Genomic DNA, 18579 nt, shown 5'->3' on the forward strand with positions numbered 1-18579 from the left:
CACAAGCTGCATAATATGGCCGGAAGTAGGTCGTTGTGCCCGGAAAGCTGTTGGTGACCCGGAAGTGACTTTTCATCCCGGAAGTCCGGCTCTCCCTGTCAGCAGGGACTAGGGTGATGGCAGCGGAGCCCCGTCGAGTGCAGCTCCAGTTTCTCCGTCCCGGCCGTTGAGCTGGAGCGGCCGCTGACTGACAGGCGGGAGTCCGACGCCCAGGGAAGAAGCTGCAGACAAGAATGGCGGAGTTGGCGGCAGGGGAGGGGCCGCCGCGGGGCCGCACTCCCAGCCCGCTGCCGCTCGCTGGGCCGCCCAGTCCTCGTCCAGCCGCGGCCCCTGCCTGCCCGGTGCGCAGCCCAGACCCCCCAGCGCCCGATAGGGCCATGCCGGGCGGCGGCGTCAGCAACAGCGGTGGGGGCAGCAGCGGTGGGGGCTCCAAGTGGGTCCGGCTCAACGTGGGCGGCACCTACTTCGTGAGCACCCGGCAGACGCTCTGCCGCGAGCCCAAGTCCTTCCTCTGCCGCCTCTGCTGCCAGGAGGGGCCTGAATTGGGCTCGGACAAGGTGAGCAGCGAGAGAGAGCCTTTAACCGCCCCGTTACTCCTTTCTTATAGTATCTCCACGGACAGCGTATTTGCCCACCCCTCAAGCCTTCCCCCTTGTCTCTTTCCTACTACTCATAGCGAGTAGCTTCTTCTCGCTGTTTTTGGTGGAATAGGCTTATTTGCATGCTGTTCGGTCCTTGTAAAGTTCCCGGCTCCTCAAATCCTCGATCGGACCAGGGAACAGAGGCTGCTCACAAGAGGCATGACCCTATAAAACATAGTACTGTAGGACTAGAGCAGACTTTAGGCTTATGGAATCTACTTTGTGTTTCACTAGAACCACAAGATCCACCACTTGGAGCCAGGGGCAGCTGCTCACGAGGACAAACATAAAAGGAAGAAATTAAAGCAAGGATCCGTGAAGTTATGAGGATCCTCAGGTATCCTCATGATTTCATATGATACACCCAGAAAATCACCATCCAATCACAGAGCACATCTGCAGCCACAGACTGAACCACTGTGCAAAAACATGGAAAACAGTCAAGGATCCTCAGGGGTCCTCATGATTTCATGCGATTTTTACAGAGCAACCCCCACCCCACCCCGGACGAACCAAAATCCAATCACAGGGCCCATCAGTTTCCATGGACTAAACCACCAAAATCAGGGATCCACCACTTGTATGGATCCTATGCTTCTCAGAGCCAGGATGGGTGTGGGGGACGATTCAAGATGCAGTTCATTATGAGTCCACGGGATTTTAATGTAGTGTCCCCACAAATGCACTGTTACAGCACAGGGCACATCATAAGAACCCTGCTGGATCAGACCAAGGGTCCATTTAGTCTAGCATTCTTCACACAGTGGCCAACCAGCTGTCGAGCAGGGACCCACAAGCAGGACATGGTGCAAAAGCACCCTGCCACCAATGTTCTCCAACAATCTGTGTATACAGGCTTACTGCCTCTGATACTGGAGGTAGCACTTAGCCATCAGGGCTAGTAGCCATTGATAGCCTTCTCATCCAGGAATTTATCCAACACTCTTTTAAAGACATCCAATTTGGTGGCCATCACTACATCTTGTGGTAGTGAGTTCCGTAGTTTAGCTATGTGCTGTGTGAAGTAGTTTTTTATCTGTCCTGAATCTCCCACCCATCAGCTTCATGGGATAACCTCTTTAGGTTCTAGTATTATGGGAGATTGCATGGTGGGGCTTGTGTGCAAGAATCATGAGGACCCTGGATCCATGCTGATTTTTATGGTGCACTCCATAGATAAGAGTGTAAAGTGAGAGTTAACATTATATTTTAGGTGTTCCATGTAAAAACTATTAAGATGGTTCAGGAAGATCCATTCCTCATATACCTGTTGTTCTGTGGGAATACCTTGCTCCAATTGATACATGCTTTATAGAGGCCAGAGTGTATAGAAGGATGACAGCTGTTTTGATTATGGATTTGGGGCTATTTCTCTGGCTTGTTCACAAAGAGAAAAACCAGACTTCCTTGTTTGCATATCATGAGAAACACCACAAGGACGAAACATGACTGAATTATTTAGTTGCTCTTAGGTCAGAGCAGAAGAGATCAGGCAGCATGCAGTAGCATGCTGACTCATTGATTAAAAAAAAGCAGGGTTTTAAAGAAATTACTACATGTTCAGCATTTTAAGGTTCAACTTTGAGGATATGTCCCTCAAATTAATGGTTTTGTACTGCAGTGGAACACTCAAATACATGATCAGTAATTTGGTTCACACTGAACAGTGTGATCTATGATTTGATTATGGGTCTATGTGGATCTCATATAAGATTCAGATCCATGTTTTTGTGTCGTAGTCACACCCATGAATGGTGGATCCTTGGTTTTTATGGTTTAGTCCATGGAAGCAGATATGATCTGTGATATGATGGTGTTTCAGTGTATTTGTCTTATAATCCTGAGGATCCCTGCCTCAGAACCATGTTTTTGCACTGTGGCTGCGCTCATGAGTGGTAGATCCCTGATTCTGGTGGTTCAGTCTGTGGAGGCCGATGGACTCTGTGATTCGATTGTGGTTTGGGGTGGTTGCTCTGTAAAAAGCATATGAAATTATGAGGATCCTCATGATTTCATTGGATCCTTGTTTTACTCTGACCCAACGTAAAATAACATTACAAAAAAAAGTGACTCTGAGGATATGCTCAGCTCAGGAATTTGTATTCAGAACCTGAACTGGAACTCGTGCATGTATCCTTTCACACTCTTGCTCTCTCTCCCCCACCCCAAATTTCCTTCATTTCAGTAGCTTAATTTAGAAAGGGAAAAGGTCTTTTTGTTTGTTCACCATTGGGGAAAAGCTCTGGCTAATGTACTGCAAATCACCTTGAAATCTACCAGTAAATTCCAATCTACTTTATGCCTGCCCCGTTCTACACTGTGTGTGAAAGTGGGGTGCATAGTATTTTCCTTTAAAAATTGTAGTCCCACCCATACCATGAAGCACTTTGTAATATATATAACACAGATTTGTTGTATTCTGGCAAAGGGTGAACCAGTTACCAACTGAAACTTACAATAGTGTATGTTTGACTTCTTGGTAAGTCTGTTGTGTGTGCAAATTTATAACCCTGTCAACTGGTAAGGTGAATATTACCATATCACAGGGGTGGATGTGTTGTAAAGTAGTGATCTCTACATCAACTCCAAACGTATCATAAGTAGTCATTTCTGTAAACTGAGACTCTGTCGCTACAGATGTTGATTGTACTATTTCAGGGTTGGGCGACTTGTGGCCCTCCAGATGTTTTGGCCTACAACTCCCATCATTCCTCATCAGTGGCTATGCGGACTATGTCTGATTTAACTTGTAGGCCAAAATATATGGAGGGCTCTAAGTTGCCTACCCCTGTATTATTTGGTGATCTTTATAAGATAGGGTAGGAGACCTTGATATTTGGAGGGATCACCCTTAAGTTGCAATCGAACACACACTTAAGTGGTGTATTCAGTTGGACTTTTCAGTAAACATGCATAGGATTATACTTTTAGAGCTGTACTTATGTGTATACTTTCTCTTCAAAAATAGCATCAACAGTTTCCACACACAGATTTTTGATATCTCTGGGGGTTGGGATTCTGGCAATTGTTGCTCCAGTCTTTTGCCCCTTCTTATATTGTATATATGTAGAGTCACTATTTTCTTTCCCTCCAAGTCAGCTAACCTATTCCCATCTCTTCCACCTCCTTCAATGAGAACATCATTTCCAGTTTGTAATTGCAACCATGATACTAAGTATAAGCAATTATCTGCAATTATTTTTCATCACAAGCACTGCTTCACTTTCTTTCTGTTGTTCCTTATGGGTGAGGTGAGGGAAGATTGGAAGCAGACCATAAATATGAACCTGCTTTCTTATACACAGCTGTCAAAGTATAACCTCTCAATTCAAGAGACTATACTCTTCTTGCTCCACAGGCCGTAAGACAGATTCTGCATGTGAGGCTTAATTTTGTTTGTAGCATGGCTTCCATTTTCACATTAGTGAAATAAGGAAGAACTTTGAAAATGAAATCAATACTCATACTTCAAAGTAGCTTGTCCAACTCCCATCATCAGTACTTAAAACTGTATGCCGAAATAGAGTTTGTTTAGAGTGGTTGCTTTCGGCATATAATGTTAAAATACTATGGAGGATTTTGAGTGTCCTGTAGTACATAATTATGTTACTTTACAGTAGAATTTTAATTGAAAAATCAGATGCTTACAGCATACTGTCTTAGACTGAAATAAACATAATTTAGTCATAAAAAGATACCTAAGCTGTGTTCCTTACTTACAGTTTTTGTGCAGTGCAATCCTATACACATCTACTCAGAACTAAGCCCAAAATTAATGGGACTTATTCCCAGATAAGAGATTATGAGATTGCAGCTTCCGGATGAGACTTTTATATCATTGCCCTGTGTTTACAGAATTTTACTGGGGGAGGGGGTGTCAAGACATCATTTTCCACTTGTCTCACCATGTTTTCCCACTGCTTCTGTCTTCTTTTCTTCCCGCAATAAATCCATTAAGGAAAATAAGGTAGCTGCACAATGTCTTCTAATTATTAGCACTAGGAGCCCTCCATCTAGAAGTACCCTTAGGAGCAATCCTGTGCATGTTTAGTCAGAAAAAAATCTCTAACTCCCAGCATTCTCCAGCCAGTTGTAAGACTTTTACTGTCTGAACATGCATAGGATTGCAATCTTGTGATTTTTCTAAAAGTATGTTCCAACCAGTAGCCAAATGAATTGTGTAGACTACGCTGATTGTATGTAGCAGATGTATTTTATGTATTAGAAAGTGCTGATGTGGTATATGGTCCATCTTTTGCTCTACATATGAGAAGATTCACAGTATGGATTGACAAAAGTGTTTCTTAGGTAATCAGTATGATGGTTGTATGCACTTTTACCTGTTCTTTCTTTTTCTTCTTGTTGCTCATAATTGCTGTCAAAACTTGGTGGCAATTCAGGAGCAGAACTCTCACCAATTTTGGAAAATGCCACTGATACAGATTTAAGAGCAGTTTATTTCAAGTAAATAAGCAAATGATTAGATCATTAGGTCTTTATAGTGTCATGGTGTCATCTAATAGTAAAGGCAGGAATAAAGACTTTTTGCTGTCCTGTGATGAAGTTACTTGGAACTCAAGTAGACATCTATGCCCTGCATTATAACCATAAGAACATTTTAAACCTAACTTCTGTCTTCTATGGATTATTCAGAATAGATTCAACTAGTTAAAAAGAACGCGCTTGCTTTGCTGAGAGGAGTGTTGATTCTCTGCAGAGAACCAAATTCCCATGCGTGTCCAGAGCCAAATGTCTTCCATTGAAATGTCCTTCTTGGCCTCAGAATCTGACACTGGTGTATCTCTAACAGGATGAAACGGGGGCATATCTCATTGATAGGGATCCCACATATTTTGGTCCAATCCTGAACTACCTCCGGCATGGAAAACTCATAATAAACAAGGAATTGGCAGAAGAAGGTAAGAAAAGGGGATTGCAATGCTTTGTCTGGCTTTGGCAAAGATATAAATCAATCTATATCCTTGAAAACCAGAGGGATCCTTAAAGTATGTTGGCCTCACTCCAGCCCAGAAGTACATGGGCTTAAGCCCACTGATTACATTGTATATATGTTCTGTTTCATGAGAATGTGGTTTATTTTAGACTGCCTTATCAAGGAATAATACAAATCCAACTTTGTTCATGGAGGCATGCATCTCTGACCACATTATCATGTGGTTACTGTCTCAGTATATAATAATAATATGTATGCATCACTTCCCACCATAAAAAGAAATCTTAAAGTAGCATACACACACACACACAATACAGAAATGTTTTGATTAATATAACGGGAATAAAACAAAATCAATATAAACCATAACCAGCACAATAATGCAAATGAAAATTATCATAAAAACATAAAGGTTCTACTAAAGAATATTCCAGAAGGGTTTGTTTTTCACTGGTGTGTGGTCTGCAAAAGCATATTTCTTTTTATGAAGAGATTCAAATGGGGGCATTTCTTGAATCCCCAGATTATTCTAGTTTTCTGTTGTGGGAAGAGGTATGCACAGATAATGCTGCATTAATGACACAGAAGTTTTTTCAGATGTTTGTGGTAGCATTATTAAAATCCTTTTTGTTTTTACTGCTATTAAAATGAGATTGTGTTATCATAACATATCTGTTGATTTGCCAATTAGCTATTGAATTAAAATATACATTTGTACTGTATATACTGCCATATTAAGAAAATGCTGCAATTTTGGTGCATAACATTCTGTGCACAGGAGACTTCAGGATTAGCATGGGGATAGTTTGCGGCATTCTTCCCTTTTTAAGGCTAGCAATGATTTCTAACTCTGTTTTTGATTCTTGCTCTTAGGTGTGCTGGAAGAAGCTGAGTTTTACAACATTGCATCTCTAGTGCGGTTGGTAAAAGAACGAATACGGGACAACGAAAGCAGAACTTCTCAAGTAATGCATGTTAAAAGGGGAAGGGGGGAATTTGTAAGAATTAGGAGTCCACAAATATTGACTTGGCCAAATATTATTTGTAGTTGCTACCAACCCCTAGCCTTTCCTCAAGTTCTTGGCGTGTGTAGAGAACTTGAGAAGAGAGTGGTGTTCTCTCTGCCCCTGTGATGGGCTTTTGCAGAAGACACAAGAACTATCTTGGTACTGCTACGAAAACAGGGAGAAATCACCCTTCCTCCCCATGGAGGAAAGGAGGGGCATTCTCTCCATTGTGTTAGGCTTGTGCAGGAGGTGCCAGCAGTGCCTCACTGTCAGTGCCGAATGCTCGGCAAGAAGACAGAGAAAGCAGCCCTTCACTCACCCAAATTTCCCATGAACTGCAGATAAATTCTGGCAGATGAGTTGCATTGCATTGGTGGCAGATGAGATGCATTATCTTCCCAAGAGTTAGTTCACGGAGGATTCGAGGGAGGAGATGTTTGTATTGGGCCAGTAGGGCAAGGCACGCATAACTGGCAGGCAAAGGAGTGGGTTTAGGGAATTGTGCGTGGAATTTAGGCATTCATAATCACATAGGCTGCCAAGTCAGAAAACCTGAGTCAGTTTTCATGTTTTCTCAGAACATTTGAGGGGGTTTAGAATTAGATTGCAACAAAACCCTGCCACATGTTTCAGGCTTTTCACCATCATAATAGCTAGAAATGTCCTTTAAAAATTATTTTAGAGGCATATATTCCCAGGTGTGAGCAGATGTTATGAAATGCCATATTAATTTTCTTGAGGCTAAGCGAGAGGTGCATTTACTTTTTCAATAAGCTGTTGGTACTTAGCAAAGGGACAAAGCCACTGATTTCTGATTTGTGGGTTGGCTTTCACCTTGTGTTCCAGGGACCTGTCAAGCATGTATACAGAGTCCTGCAGTGCCAAGAGGAAGAGCTCACGCAGATGGTGTCCACTATGTCTGATGGATGGAAATTTGAACAGGTATTCAGTGCTAATGAATAATTCCATATCCAGAACAAGGGCCCAATTCACTGAGTTGGGCTTATCTGCCCCTCATGAATTATGAGTGTATGTGTGTATTTTCCTTGCAACCTTTTCAGAATGTAGAGAGTATGGGTTTTCTAATGGAACTTAAGCTGTGCCTAGCCTGCTGATGCCTGGGGAGAAGTCTGATTTCCTAGACTACAGCAGATATTGCTGATCATCATCTGAGGAAACTGAATACAAGTTCCTTTCACCCCCATAGCAAGTTTTTTCCCCTCTTCCTTTCTCTCCCCCATCAGTTGATGGGGGATAGGGTAATGCTTATTAACGGCAATCATACATTCAGTACCATACATTCAGCACAGCTTGCTGGGACCAGTGCATCATTGGGGAAAACTGTTGCAAAATCCACTCTGGCCAATACTCTTCATCTTCAGATTATTGGTTTTGGATTGATACCTAGCTTGTGCAGTCCAGTCAACAGTTTCCATTTCTTCTTAATAAACTGGAATTTGTAAATTTTTCAGATTAGAATATTGTATTATGGTGAGCCACCTTTAGGGAGCTCTGTAGAACTTCAAGCCTTTTACCCAAGAAAATGCAACTTTGGGGTATTTCCAGATGACAGCTTCCCACACTCCTGATTTGAGGCAGTGTAGGGTTTGACCAACTCTGAAAGGCATCCTTCTCCTCCCCACCCCCCACAAATGCCTCCTGCTCAACTCAGCCACCCATGAGGCTGAATATCCAGTGCTTGTCCCTGTTCTTCTGTGTCCTGACAAGGACCAGGGCAAGTTGAGTCAGCATGCAGCACTGGGTGGCCAAAATCAGAACCGTTGAGCTCATTCAGTTTATGCCTTCAGAGTTACTCATCCATCCACTTACACAATAAAATATCATTTCATTCCTATGAAATAAGGTTTGAAGTACTCGTCGTTATACTCAGGATGTCTTTAAATCTTAGCGAGTTTTGCCCAATACAACTTCCCACACTGGGTTTTTTTCCTCTCCTACTATCTGGTATAACGCTGTTGCTCTCTGAACATTCAAATATGTTTTATCATATTGTGCTATCTTGCATGTCGTTGTCCAGGTGGGCTTTTTCTTTTAATAACTCATGCCTGTTGCCACTCCCTGACTGCTTATAATGATAAACACATCAGAATCCTGTTACTCAATACTGCTAGCTTCTGTACAAATGCCTTACATTTCTGTTTTTTTACTCTACTGCTGCTTGCATTTATCTATTTCAATTATATATATCTGTAGTTATGTACACATACAAGTACTTGTGTATCCCTCCTAGTACACTATGATTCTAAATCCTCCATTGTTTTGTTGGTGTTTACCCAGATGTATCTGGAGCTTGTAACTACACTTTTTATAATTTTAAAAGCTCCTCATATTTTAAATAGCATTGGTAGTGTTTTAAACAACAGTGGGAAGAACAAGGGTCATTACCATAGAAAGTTGAATTGATATCTATGATCAGTGTTACTCATGCGATTAGAACCCATTTAGAATGCCAATTGCACATATATGTATCACGGCAACAATACAGAAGATCCATTTGCCAGTACAATAGCAGAAAAAAAGTTGCACGGCTTACTTGTTTGGTTTCAGTGTATGACAGTATTTTTAGGACTTAAGCCAGGAGTGTTGAACCTCAGGCCTGCGGTCCAAATCCACCCTTCCAGCATTCCCTAGATGGCCATGCAACTTTCTGCTAATTCCATTCCCGTTTCCTGACTATTGGATGGTTTCCTCATTTTTCTTCTGCTGCCCCCTGCCCTTCTACAAGGTTGAAATGCCTATTTTACTGCTTAATTACAGTCACTAAGAGCTTTCTTCAAAACTACGCTGGTATTTTGGCCCCACACCTTTTGCCTTTGGCTCCACCCACCATTGGAATGTAGGCCCACAAGAGCGTCTCTAAAGTGTACTTTGGTTCTTGGGCTGAAAGAGGTTTAACAATCCTGTTTTAAGCCATCTAAAAGCTAATAAGGAATGTAAAGAAGCACAGAGTGCTTTGTCTTGGCTTTGTACTCTTTGGTGCTTCCCTCTGAAGGTAACTAGCCACTGTTGTAAACCGGATACATGGCTAGATGACATAGAATTTCCCTCAAATGTTGTTGCTTTTAACCTTTTCATTGTTTTCCTTTTTATCAGCTAATCAGTATTGGATCTTCATATAACTATGGGAATGAAGACCAAGCAGAATTTCTCTGTGTTGTATCCAGAGAACTCAATAACTCTACCAATGGCATTGTCATAGAGCCTAGTGAGAAAGCAAAGGTGAGGAACCTGTTTGTGATTGGATTCCTTAAGGATCATATTAATCTTTCCTTATAGAGGAGAATGAATGAATAAATAAATAAAAGAAGACAGATTGCTTTGATGCAGTTCATGACAGTTAGCATTTTGATAAAGTTTGTTGTAGTGGCCATTAACTGAAGTGTCCTAAATCCAGGATGGTCGTGGCTAATATTTCTTAGTGCATCAACCAGTTATTTTCCCAAAACATTTAGAGAAAAAGCTGTCCCAAGTTCTCAGTATGTTCCTCTAAGACCATCTCCAGAAAGGGTTTCTCTCCCCACGTTGAGTTTTTGTAAAGTTTCTGAGATAGAGTCTTAGAGGGTTTGTAATGCTTACAGCGCAATCCTGTGCCTGTCTGCTCAGAAGTTAATCCCATTGAGTTCTGCCAGTCATATTCCCAGGTAAATGTGTAAAGAATTTCAGCCTTGGATTCAGGGAGGATGACCTGCTGTCTGGCATTAATGCCATTGTGAATTTGGACAGAAAACATATCTTCCTTCTATAATGTGGACATAATATTTCTTGCATAGAGTTGTTGGCAGTGATTCTTTTAACATTTGTAAAATATATTAATGCTGTAGTCTCTAAAACTTATACTGGTGCTTGAAAATGAGAAGTGAGAGTGGACATGAGAGAAATTATGCGTAAAGATTGTACATGCGATCCAACTAAGGTGCAGCACAAGTAGAGAGCAGGAAGGGCCAAAGCACATCAGAGCCAAAAGTATTCACCAAGATGAGCTATGACCTTGACAGACTCAGCTGATGGAGTGCACCAGAAATGCGCCTTGCAAATATCAAATATTTTAGCACGGCCCATTTTCCCCGTACTAAATAATTGATTCAATTTAGCATTAATAAATAACCCAAATAAAGGGATGTGGGCTAATTTGGCCAGTGGGTTAGTTTGGCCCATGATTAATAAATTTTCCCTCTAATGCTGTGGCTAAGAAGCTCGTTGCTAAATACCAGGGAACAATGGAAGTTCAAAAGTTGCCTTCCAGTTGTTTTTTCCTCTGTTCGATGAGACACTGCTAAACTAAATCCTAGCTAATTGTTGTTCTACTGCTTCTCTTTTCCCAGATTCTTCAGGAGCGAGGATCACGGATGTAATCTAAGCATCTAATACTTTAAAACTCCCAGAGTTGTCAAAAGGGCAATCTAGCTGGGCAGAGCATTTCTCCTGCAGTCCAACCTTGCTTTTGTACAGTAATCAAACTAACACAAAGTAAAGCTGAGCCTGTCCTGCCAGTGGAGAATTAATCCTGGTAGAAAACATAGGCTCAACCCACTCCGTCTCAGAAAATGAAGAGGAAAGAAGAGAATCTTCCAGCCGGATAGTCCCTTTGCCCCACTAAACCTATTTCTTTTTCTTTCTGCCTTGGCACTGTTATGATTTTTTTCTTTTATTTGCAGGGGAGGGGGTGCTCTCCTTGGAGCCTTTTGTGAGGGCTACTCAGATTCCTGGGCTCTTTAAATCATTCCAGGCATCACTAGTCTTTAGTAAGGACAGTGAAATTTGGTTATACAGTCCCATTTGTCATGCTTATGTTAGGAAATTTGTCTCAGTTAGACTCACCCAGATCCGACAAACATGGATTTGGAAGAGAATGTCTGAATCAAGAACATCCTTTCTCCCCCCCCCCCCTCAAAAAACCTTTTCTGTTCTTTTTTTGGATTTGTTACTGGCTCATATAACTATTAAAGGCAAGGGTGGGACCAAGTAATCTTCAAAAATATTAGTAAAAGTTTTATTAAAGTGCCAGGTGCCTACGCATTTCGAACGCGGTTGCGTTCTTCCTCAGGGCTTTATAACGTTCGTGCAGCCTAGCAGCTTCTGCAGACAACTGCACGAACGTCATAAAGCCCTGAGGAAGAACGCAACCGTGTTCGAAACGCGTAGGCACCTGGCACTTTAATAAAACTTTTACTAATATTTTTGAAGATTACTTGGTTCCACCCTTGCCTTTGGCTATTTTTTACTCCCCTACGGGGTTTTCCTTACTTTCGCACTTTTCATATAACTATTTGACAGAAAGCTGCAGAGGGGTTTTTTGTGGGGGGCGGGGGGGGGAACCGCGGGGCCTTGGCTGCAAGGTTTTTCTTCTGATAACACTAAAAATATAAGCTCTAGATATCTCTCACAGTGTGGTTTGGTTGTCACCCTTCACACATCTTTTAAAATGTATGATTATTCCCAAGTTTCAGATTCAATTGTACTGTCTCTTCTTCTCTCAGTGTCAGTGGAGGGTGGTGATCAGGCATACGTCCCATTTCTCCTGCCAGAACCCTGAATATAGGCTCTTGGCTTATTAAAGTTGCTCTTTGATCTGGGGGGATTTGTTCCTGCCAAGTTCAGCTTTGCCTTCTCTTGTCTTCAACAGCATGAAATTATCCCCTTGTTCTCTTGCTGTCCTGCATTAAAGCAGGTTTTCTTTTGTACTCTAGTTATTTCGGTAGGATTTAACAACTCTTATCCAATACATTCAGGGGCAGAGGGTCCCTTATTTACACATGGTTATTCTGCGCTTGCAATTCCCCAAACCCCCCTTATTGTGTCATCTTACCCAAAATAATTAAGGGGCACTGCACAGGTTGGGGAGGGGGGGAGGGAAGGGGGTGATGAAAGTTGCCAAACTATAGTGATGTTTCTTGTCCAAAGTGGTGTGGAATTCTGTAATTTTTTTTTCCCTTTGGAATGCCTTGAATGGACGTGAAAATATTGTGCCTCTCTTGAATTCTAATCTTAGCCAAATGGGACTCACTGATCTTGTCAGTGAATTTGTGCCATCCCTAATCAGTGGAATGTCCCCTCCTAGTTGTTGGTAAATAGAATCCCCTTAAGCATTTGCTGCATGATACTCCTCCCCTCCACATCCTGGCTTCGTTCCTTGTTGGTTATCTTTGGCTTCTGGGCCTTTGAGTTAAGCCCCAAACATTCAAACTAAACTGTCAGATAAACTGAAATGATTTGGTCTCCCCAGGCAATAATCGAAACTCCCACATTAGCCTGTGATCAGAGGAGGATCCCTTGTATTTCAAGTGGTGTGCTTGGGCTATCTTATCAAGGAAATTGTCCTCTGTGTATTTTTCATGTTTTATGGTGTGAGGTAATGAGGCTTCCCATTCCATTTCTTCCTTGACAACATAAAGGGTGAGGGCAGTTGGTGGGGGAGGACAGTGTGTGCAGTATTACTGAGGCCATGGAAGACCTCATCGTAAAGCAGTAAGTGAGGTTTGGCACCAAATTCCCCCCTGCTCCACATTCTCCATTACTCTTTAGTGTTTTTGTGCATATATCACTGAGCTTCCCCACCAATTCTGCCAATATACCTCCAGTAAGGTTTTGGTGGGTCAGGGTTTGAATAACATGTACTAGTTCAGTCGTTGTAACAACAGACTGTACCAAAGGTCTTGAGGTCAGTTATTGGCTGCTGAAACTCAACTGGCTCCATACTGTGTTGAATTAAACCAACTTTCTTGTCTTATTCCGCCCTTCCTGTTTATAATGTGTTGGTATTGGCATGGTTAGACTGTACGTCTTGGCTGGATTTAACTAACACTGTGATGTGTACATAAATCTCTTGAGTATCTTGTACCTTCAGCCGTTGTCAGTGTATGTCCACAACTGAGAATTAACCAGATGTGTGTTTGCTGTGAGGAAGTATAAGAACCGCAGATGTATAGCATTCACATATACCCTCACAATCTCTCCTCAGGGAGGAGGAAAGAGCAGGTTGTGGAGATGTGAACTAGTTGAAAGAAAAAAGGCTGATGCCAAGAATAGCTGCCATTTCCAACATGGCCTAACCCAACTCATTCCCCACCTTGCTGGGCTCGTAGCAGTGTTAGGTTTGCTTGGAAGGAGACCTTACTGTGTAGCTTTAGTTAACCAAAACAAATACCTCATTGCTTTTTTTTTATGGTCACCAAAAACACCATGCATGGGGAAGCCCCATTAGAGGAGTGCCTGATGTCAGGATAATAGACTGGATTAAAACAACTCTTGTTTTGTTGCCATTGGGAACAGCTCCATTATAATCGGAGGAAAATCAGATTGTGAGATGAGCTGTAACTGGCAGGGTTGAAGGCTGTTCCGTGGCAGCAAAGTTGGAGCAAAACTGAGAATTAGCTGATAAATGGGGCAATCCTGTTGTATATACTCCACTTGCTGCTGACAACTAGTGAGAGGTTTTCAGTGGATTTAGTTTTTCACTGGAACACAGTTGCCTTCTCCTTCCCTTCCCTTGTTAAGTATTCTCAGCTAAAGTATTTAATCTTGTTGAGACCCTCCCTGGAGTGGTGAGTTCTGTTTAGTTGGAGATTGAAACAGTATTAGGGATTGGAAAAGCTGTTGGCTTTCCTAGTATAAGGGCTTGAAATCCAGCTACAGCAAGACACCATTCTAGATCATTTGCTTGTGATATTCTTTCCCCATCATGACAGGTCAATTTCAGGCCCCGTTAATCTCAAAGAACTGGCTTCCGTGTTCTGCACCAGTTGTATCTCTGCCTCTCTAGCAACAGGGCTTTTCCTTCCATTTGCCTTTTCTCGGTCAAAACATTCTCGCCGAAGCTAAAGCTGGAAAATAAATTATTTCCCCTACAGAAGGCAGCAAATGGAAAGAGAAGCAAATGGCAGGGTGGGTAATCATCTGAGTGATTTGCATCTCTTGAGGTTTTCTTTAAACCATTAGCTAGCCCCTGGGTACCAGTAGCAGGTCCAGTTTCCCAGTGGCCAATTGTTCCGTTACAGCAAGGTTGGAGCTAACCTTCTCTTAAAAGTGTCTTTGTTTCTGCACATTTTTAATCAATTTTTCTCAGGGGTGACTGAGTGGTCCGAGGGGAGGGGGCTACCCGCAAAGGGGTGGGCGTGGCTCCTCGGACCTCCGCAGCTGGGCCGTGGGCTCCTCACCCTCAGGTTTTGTCTGCAAACCTAGAGGTTTTGTACAGTTTGTCACATGTCAGTGCCCTTTGCTACTGTTTCTCTTTGTTTATTAAATGTGTTTGAATAATAATGGAGATGCTGTGATTTTTTTCCAATAAAGATTCTGACATGATTGAGCGTCTGAACTTTGTTCTTGTGCCCTGCTGCTTTGCTTGTACTGAAGAAAGCTTGGTGTGCCTTTCACAATGTTTTTCTCCATAGCAAGGGATGACAGCTTGTTCTTTCCTTGGTATTTAATACTCTTCCTCAGTTGGTGTCAAGGAAAGCAATAGCTTCTGGTGTCAAAGTTCTGTTGTTGTGAAAGCTTACAATCTCTTCAGCTTTACCAACAATTTGCAAGAGGAACAAAAGCAACGGTGCGACGGTGGAATCAGTTACCTAGAGAGGTTGTGGGCTCTCCCACACTAGAGGCCTTCAAGAGGCAGCTGGACAAGCATCTGTCAGGGATGCTTTAGGTTGGATTCCTGCATTGAGCAGGGGGTTGGACTAGATGGCCTTGTAGGCCCCTTCCAACTCTGCTATTCTATGAAGACACTGTAATGGAATGGATAAAAACCCCCAGCAAAGATGAAGAAAAACGTGTCTATTCACACTGTCTACTTATCTGACATAGATTGAAAACTAAGAGCACGGATGCTGATATATTGTCACCAGTAAAGCTGCCACATCTTAGATTAAACAATTTGGAGTCATTTCTAGTACTGTACTTCTAGTAAAATAGTGAAGCTACAATCTGTTAGGCAAAACAAGTAGTAGCCTGCTGTCCAGTAGAAATTTGCATCCTAGGCCTTTGAGAAGTGAATACTTATGTTTATTAGAAAAAGTAATGCAATATTTTCAAACGTACCAAGCAATGGTGAGTTGTCTTCCTTCTCTGATGACTCCAAGACTATAGAATTGGATTGTCTTAATCCAAACAAGCCACTGCCCTGCATTTTTCTCCTGAACCTGGCCGAATATCACTAAGGAATCACTAAGACCATCATATAAGGTGATATTAGCCTAGGGTCTCCAAAAAGCTCAAAGTTATAATACTCTGGAGTTTTTAACATTTAACTAGCATGTGCTGTACACATGTATCCCTTCTATTCATCACCATAGTTGCCTTGAGCAACTCCCATTGTTTCAGAGATAAACCATACTGTGATAATCCTATTTTACTTCCTTACTAGCATAACAAATGGATGCTACTAGAAGTGCATGGTATTTACCCCACTTTCTGCTGAATGCTAAGCAGTTGTATTTCACTCCAGAACTAGATACCTTAAGCAGGCAATGCTTCCAATGACACAAAGAATAAACCGATACACTGCATTTAAGGAGGAAGTGCTGGACCGAGTTGTACTGGTGCAATAATGCAAGTATATGAATCCTCATGGGATCTTCCTGAAATAGAATGAGGAGCCTAGTAAGATTCCAAAGACAAGCCCTGTAAGATTCCATCAGAAATTGATCCTGTAAAAAATACCCCTTTTGTGTGTGTATCATGAACCATTCTGACAAATCTATACCAAATTAAAAGGATGGGCTGAAACATTGTGCGGTCCACTCATTATCATTTCTCTGAGATGCCTGTAAGTCTACCTCCTCTTGCAATGGCACTGCAGAGTGGATCTTTAATAGTTTCACTTGGGTCAGCCTAGTAATGACATCATAACCACAGTGGTTAACTCCCTCTCCTTTGTAGTTTGAACTGTGATGTCAGCTAACAAATCCAAACCCCATGAAAGGCTGTAAAGTAGCAGGAACTGAATAGGAGCTGTTGCTTTGGGCCAAAAGGAACACGAAGTGAACCTCTGGTCACAAGCTTGGAGAGTCAGTTCTTCTCTGAATGGAAGAGTTTTTCGCTAGTACTCACTAGTGGCTTATTTTTTTTGCCAGATCATTTTCAGTGTTACTCAGCTGAACAGGTGAGTGTGTAATTTGTAGTACTGATCAAAATTAATCCATTTGTAGAATTATAAGATTACAAAGTGCAGGAACTGAAGGAATATGCATAATCTAGTTGAGTTCCCTCTACTGAGAGAGTACATTCTGTTTCCAAATCATGTTATCCAGTTATCCCATATGTTTTTGTCATATGTAGTACAGCAATAATTCCAAAACAAGTGTGCTGTGAGAAATAAATGTATGGAATAATTAAAGGCTGATACATGTAAAAGACTGATTGATGAAAAAGTGTAACAGACGATCTGTCTGCAAAGGAGGCTGCGAATTGCATCTCAGCATGAGTAAATTGCTCTGAGCTTGTCTCCTTCCAATGAAGAGACATGCTCAGGTCAGAAACTCATGCAAATTCCCAAGGTAAGCCTTTTTTCAGCCAGTATGTAGTATACTTCAAGGGGAACAATAGCTCAGTGGAAGAGCAATGCACCCAGCAAAATGCAAACAATTGTGCAGAACGACCCCTAGATGGACCACAGCATTGTTCACAAAGAGAAAAGGTCTGGTGTTTAGAAAAAAATCTCCATATCATTGTAGGTGGGAATAATATCCTTCTAATCAACTGAGGATGCCCATAGGTAAACACACACTTCATGGCTAGTGCCATGCAGAACATCAAAGTAGATGGCCATTGGGGCTGTGCATGGATCTGGCACAGTTGCCCTTTCAGGGAATGTTGCCTTTTTGAATCAGGTTTCCAGCCTTTCTTTCTTTCTTTTTGGGAGGGAAAGGCTTGAAAAATTGCAAGAGTGTGTATGTGTAAAGGATTTGTCAGAGTGTTGATTAAAGGATTCAGCTACAAAGATCCTTGAAAGACCTAGTAGATCCACCATGCTGCCTGTCTCCTTGCTCTCTATTGCCCTTGTCCTTGTGAAAAGAATTTGAGGCTGCAACCCTATAGACATTGATCTGGGAGTGAGCTCCCTTGGCCACAATGGGACTTACTTCTGAGTAAACATATGTAGGATTATTTATTTTGCAAAGCAAATTCTTTTTTGTAATATATCCAGTCCGGATTATATTGAGCAGTGTCTTGTGGCTTTTAACATCCACGTGAATCTAAAACAACGCTTCAGAATTTCTACAGTGTGCACTATTTAATACTGGGTGATCATTTAACCTATGTCTTCTAACTGGAATTACAACAGTGTAATGGCTGTATTAATTGAGTAAAAAAAAAAAAAAGACTAACCCACTCCCATTAACCTGGCAACACATTTAAATCTTTTATTTATTGTAAAAATAAGTTCATAATGTAAATGTAAGGGGCAGGTGGCGTCTTTCCCATTGCCCCTTGTCTCTCTCACGAGTGGGGTTGCGTTTTCTATGATTGTTCATGCTACACACTGAGAGCCAGTGTGGTGTAGTGGTTAGAGTGTCAGACTGGGATTCAGGAGATCTGGGTTCTAGTCCCCACTCAGCCATGGAAGTCCACTGGGTGACTTTGGGCCAGTCACAGACTCTCAGCCCAACCTGCCTCACAGGGTTGCTTTTGTGAGGATGAAATGGAAAGGAGGAGGATTATGTTCACCGCCTTGGGCTCCTTGGAGAAAAAAAGGTGAGATATAAATGCAATATCTAAAAAAAAAGAATAAAATATATATCATTTGAAACAGCCTTCTGCAACCTGGTGTCCTTCTGATGAATTGAAATGCATCTCCCATCATTTCTAGCCAGCATGGTCATTGGGAATGATGCAAGTTAGAGTCCAATGCATCTGGAGGTCACCAGGTTGTGGGGGAAAGACAGCATTATTCCCCCCCCCAAAAAAAATAATTTTGTAAGGTTTAATCAATCAAAATTCATATGGTTCAACAGCTTCTTCT

At 41.9% G+C, this 18579-nt stretch overlaps 1 protein-coding gene and 1 long non-coding RNA gene across 2 annotated transcripts; both read left to right on the top strand.

The window, feature by feature from the left end:
* The first annotated feature begins 82 nt into the window (after window positions 1-82).
* On the top strand, window positions 83-11508 carry KCTD2 (potassium channel tetramerization domain containing 2). Its single transcript, XM_063120295.1, has 6 exons — window positions 83-557; window positions 5452-5560; window positions 6469-6560; window positions 7449-7544; window positions 9717-9842; window positions 10946-11508. The coding sequence occupies exons 1-6, from the start codon at window positions 234-236 to the stop codon at window positions 10973-10975; spliced, it is 777 nt and encodes a 258-aa protein (XP_062976365.1). The 5' UTR covers window positions 83-233; the 3' UTR covers window positions 10976-11508.
* Window positions 11509-11943: 435 nt separating this feature from the next.
* LOC134394667 (uncharacterized) lies at window positions 11944-14921 on the top strand. Its single transcript, XR_010025192.1, has 2 exons — window positions 11944-12291; window positions 12323-14921. It is a non-coding gene; the product is annotated as an uncharacterized LOC134394667 (long non-coding RNA).
* Window positions 14922-18579: the final 3658 nt, after the last annotated feature.

The sequence above is a fragment of the Elgaria multicarinata genome, chromosome 3 (assembly GCF_023053635.1).
Source record: "Elgaria multicarinata webbii isolate HBS135686 ecotype San Diego chromosome 3, rElgMul1.1.pri, whole genome shotgun sequence".
NCBI lineage: Eukaryota > Metazoa > Chordata > Lepidosauria > Squamata > Anguidae > Elgaria > Elgaria multicarinata.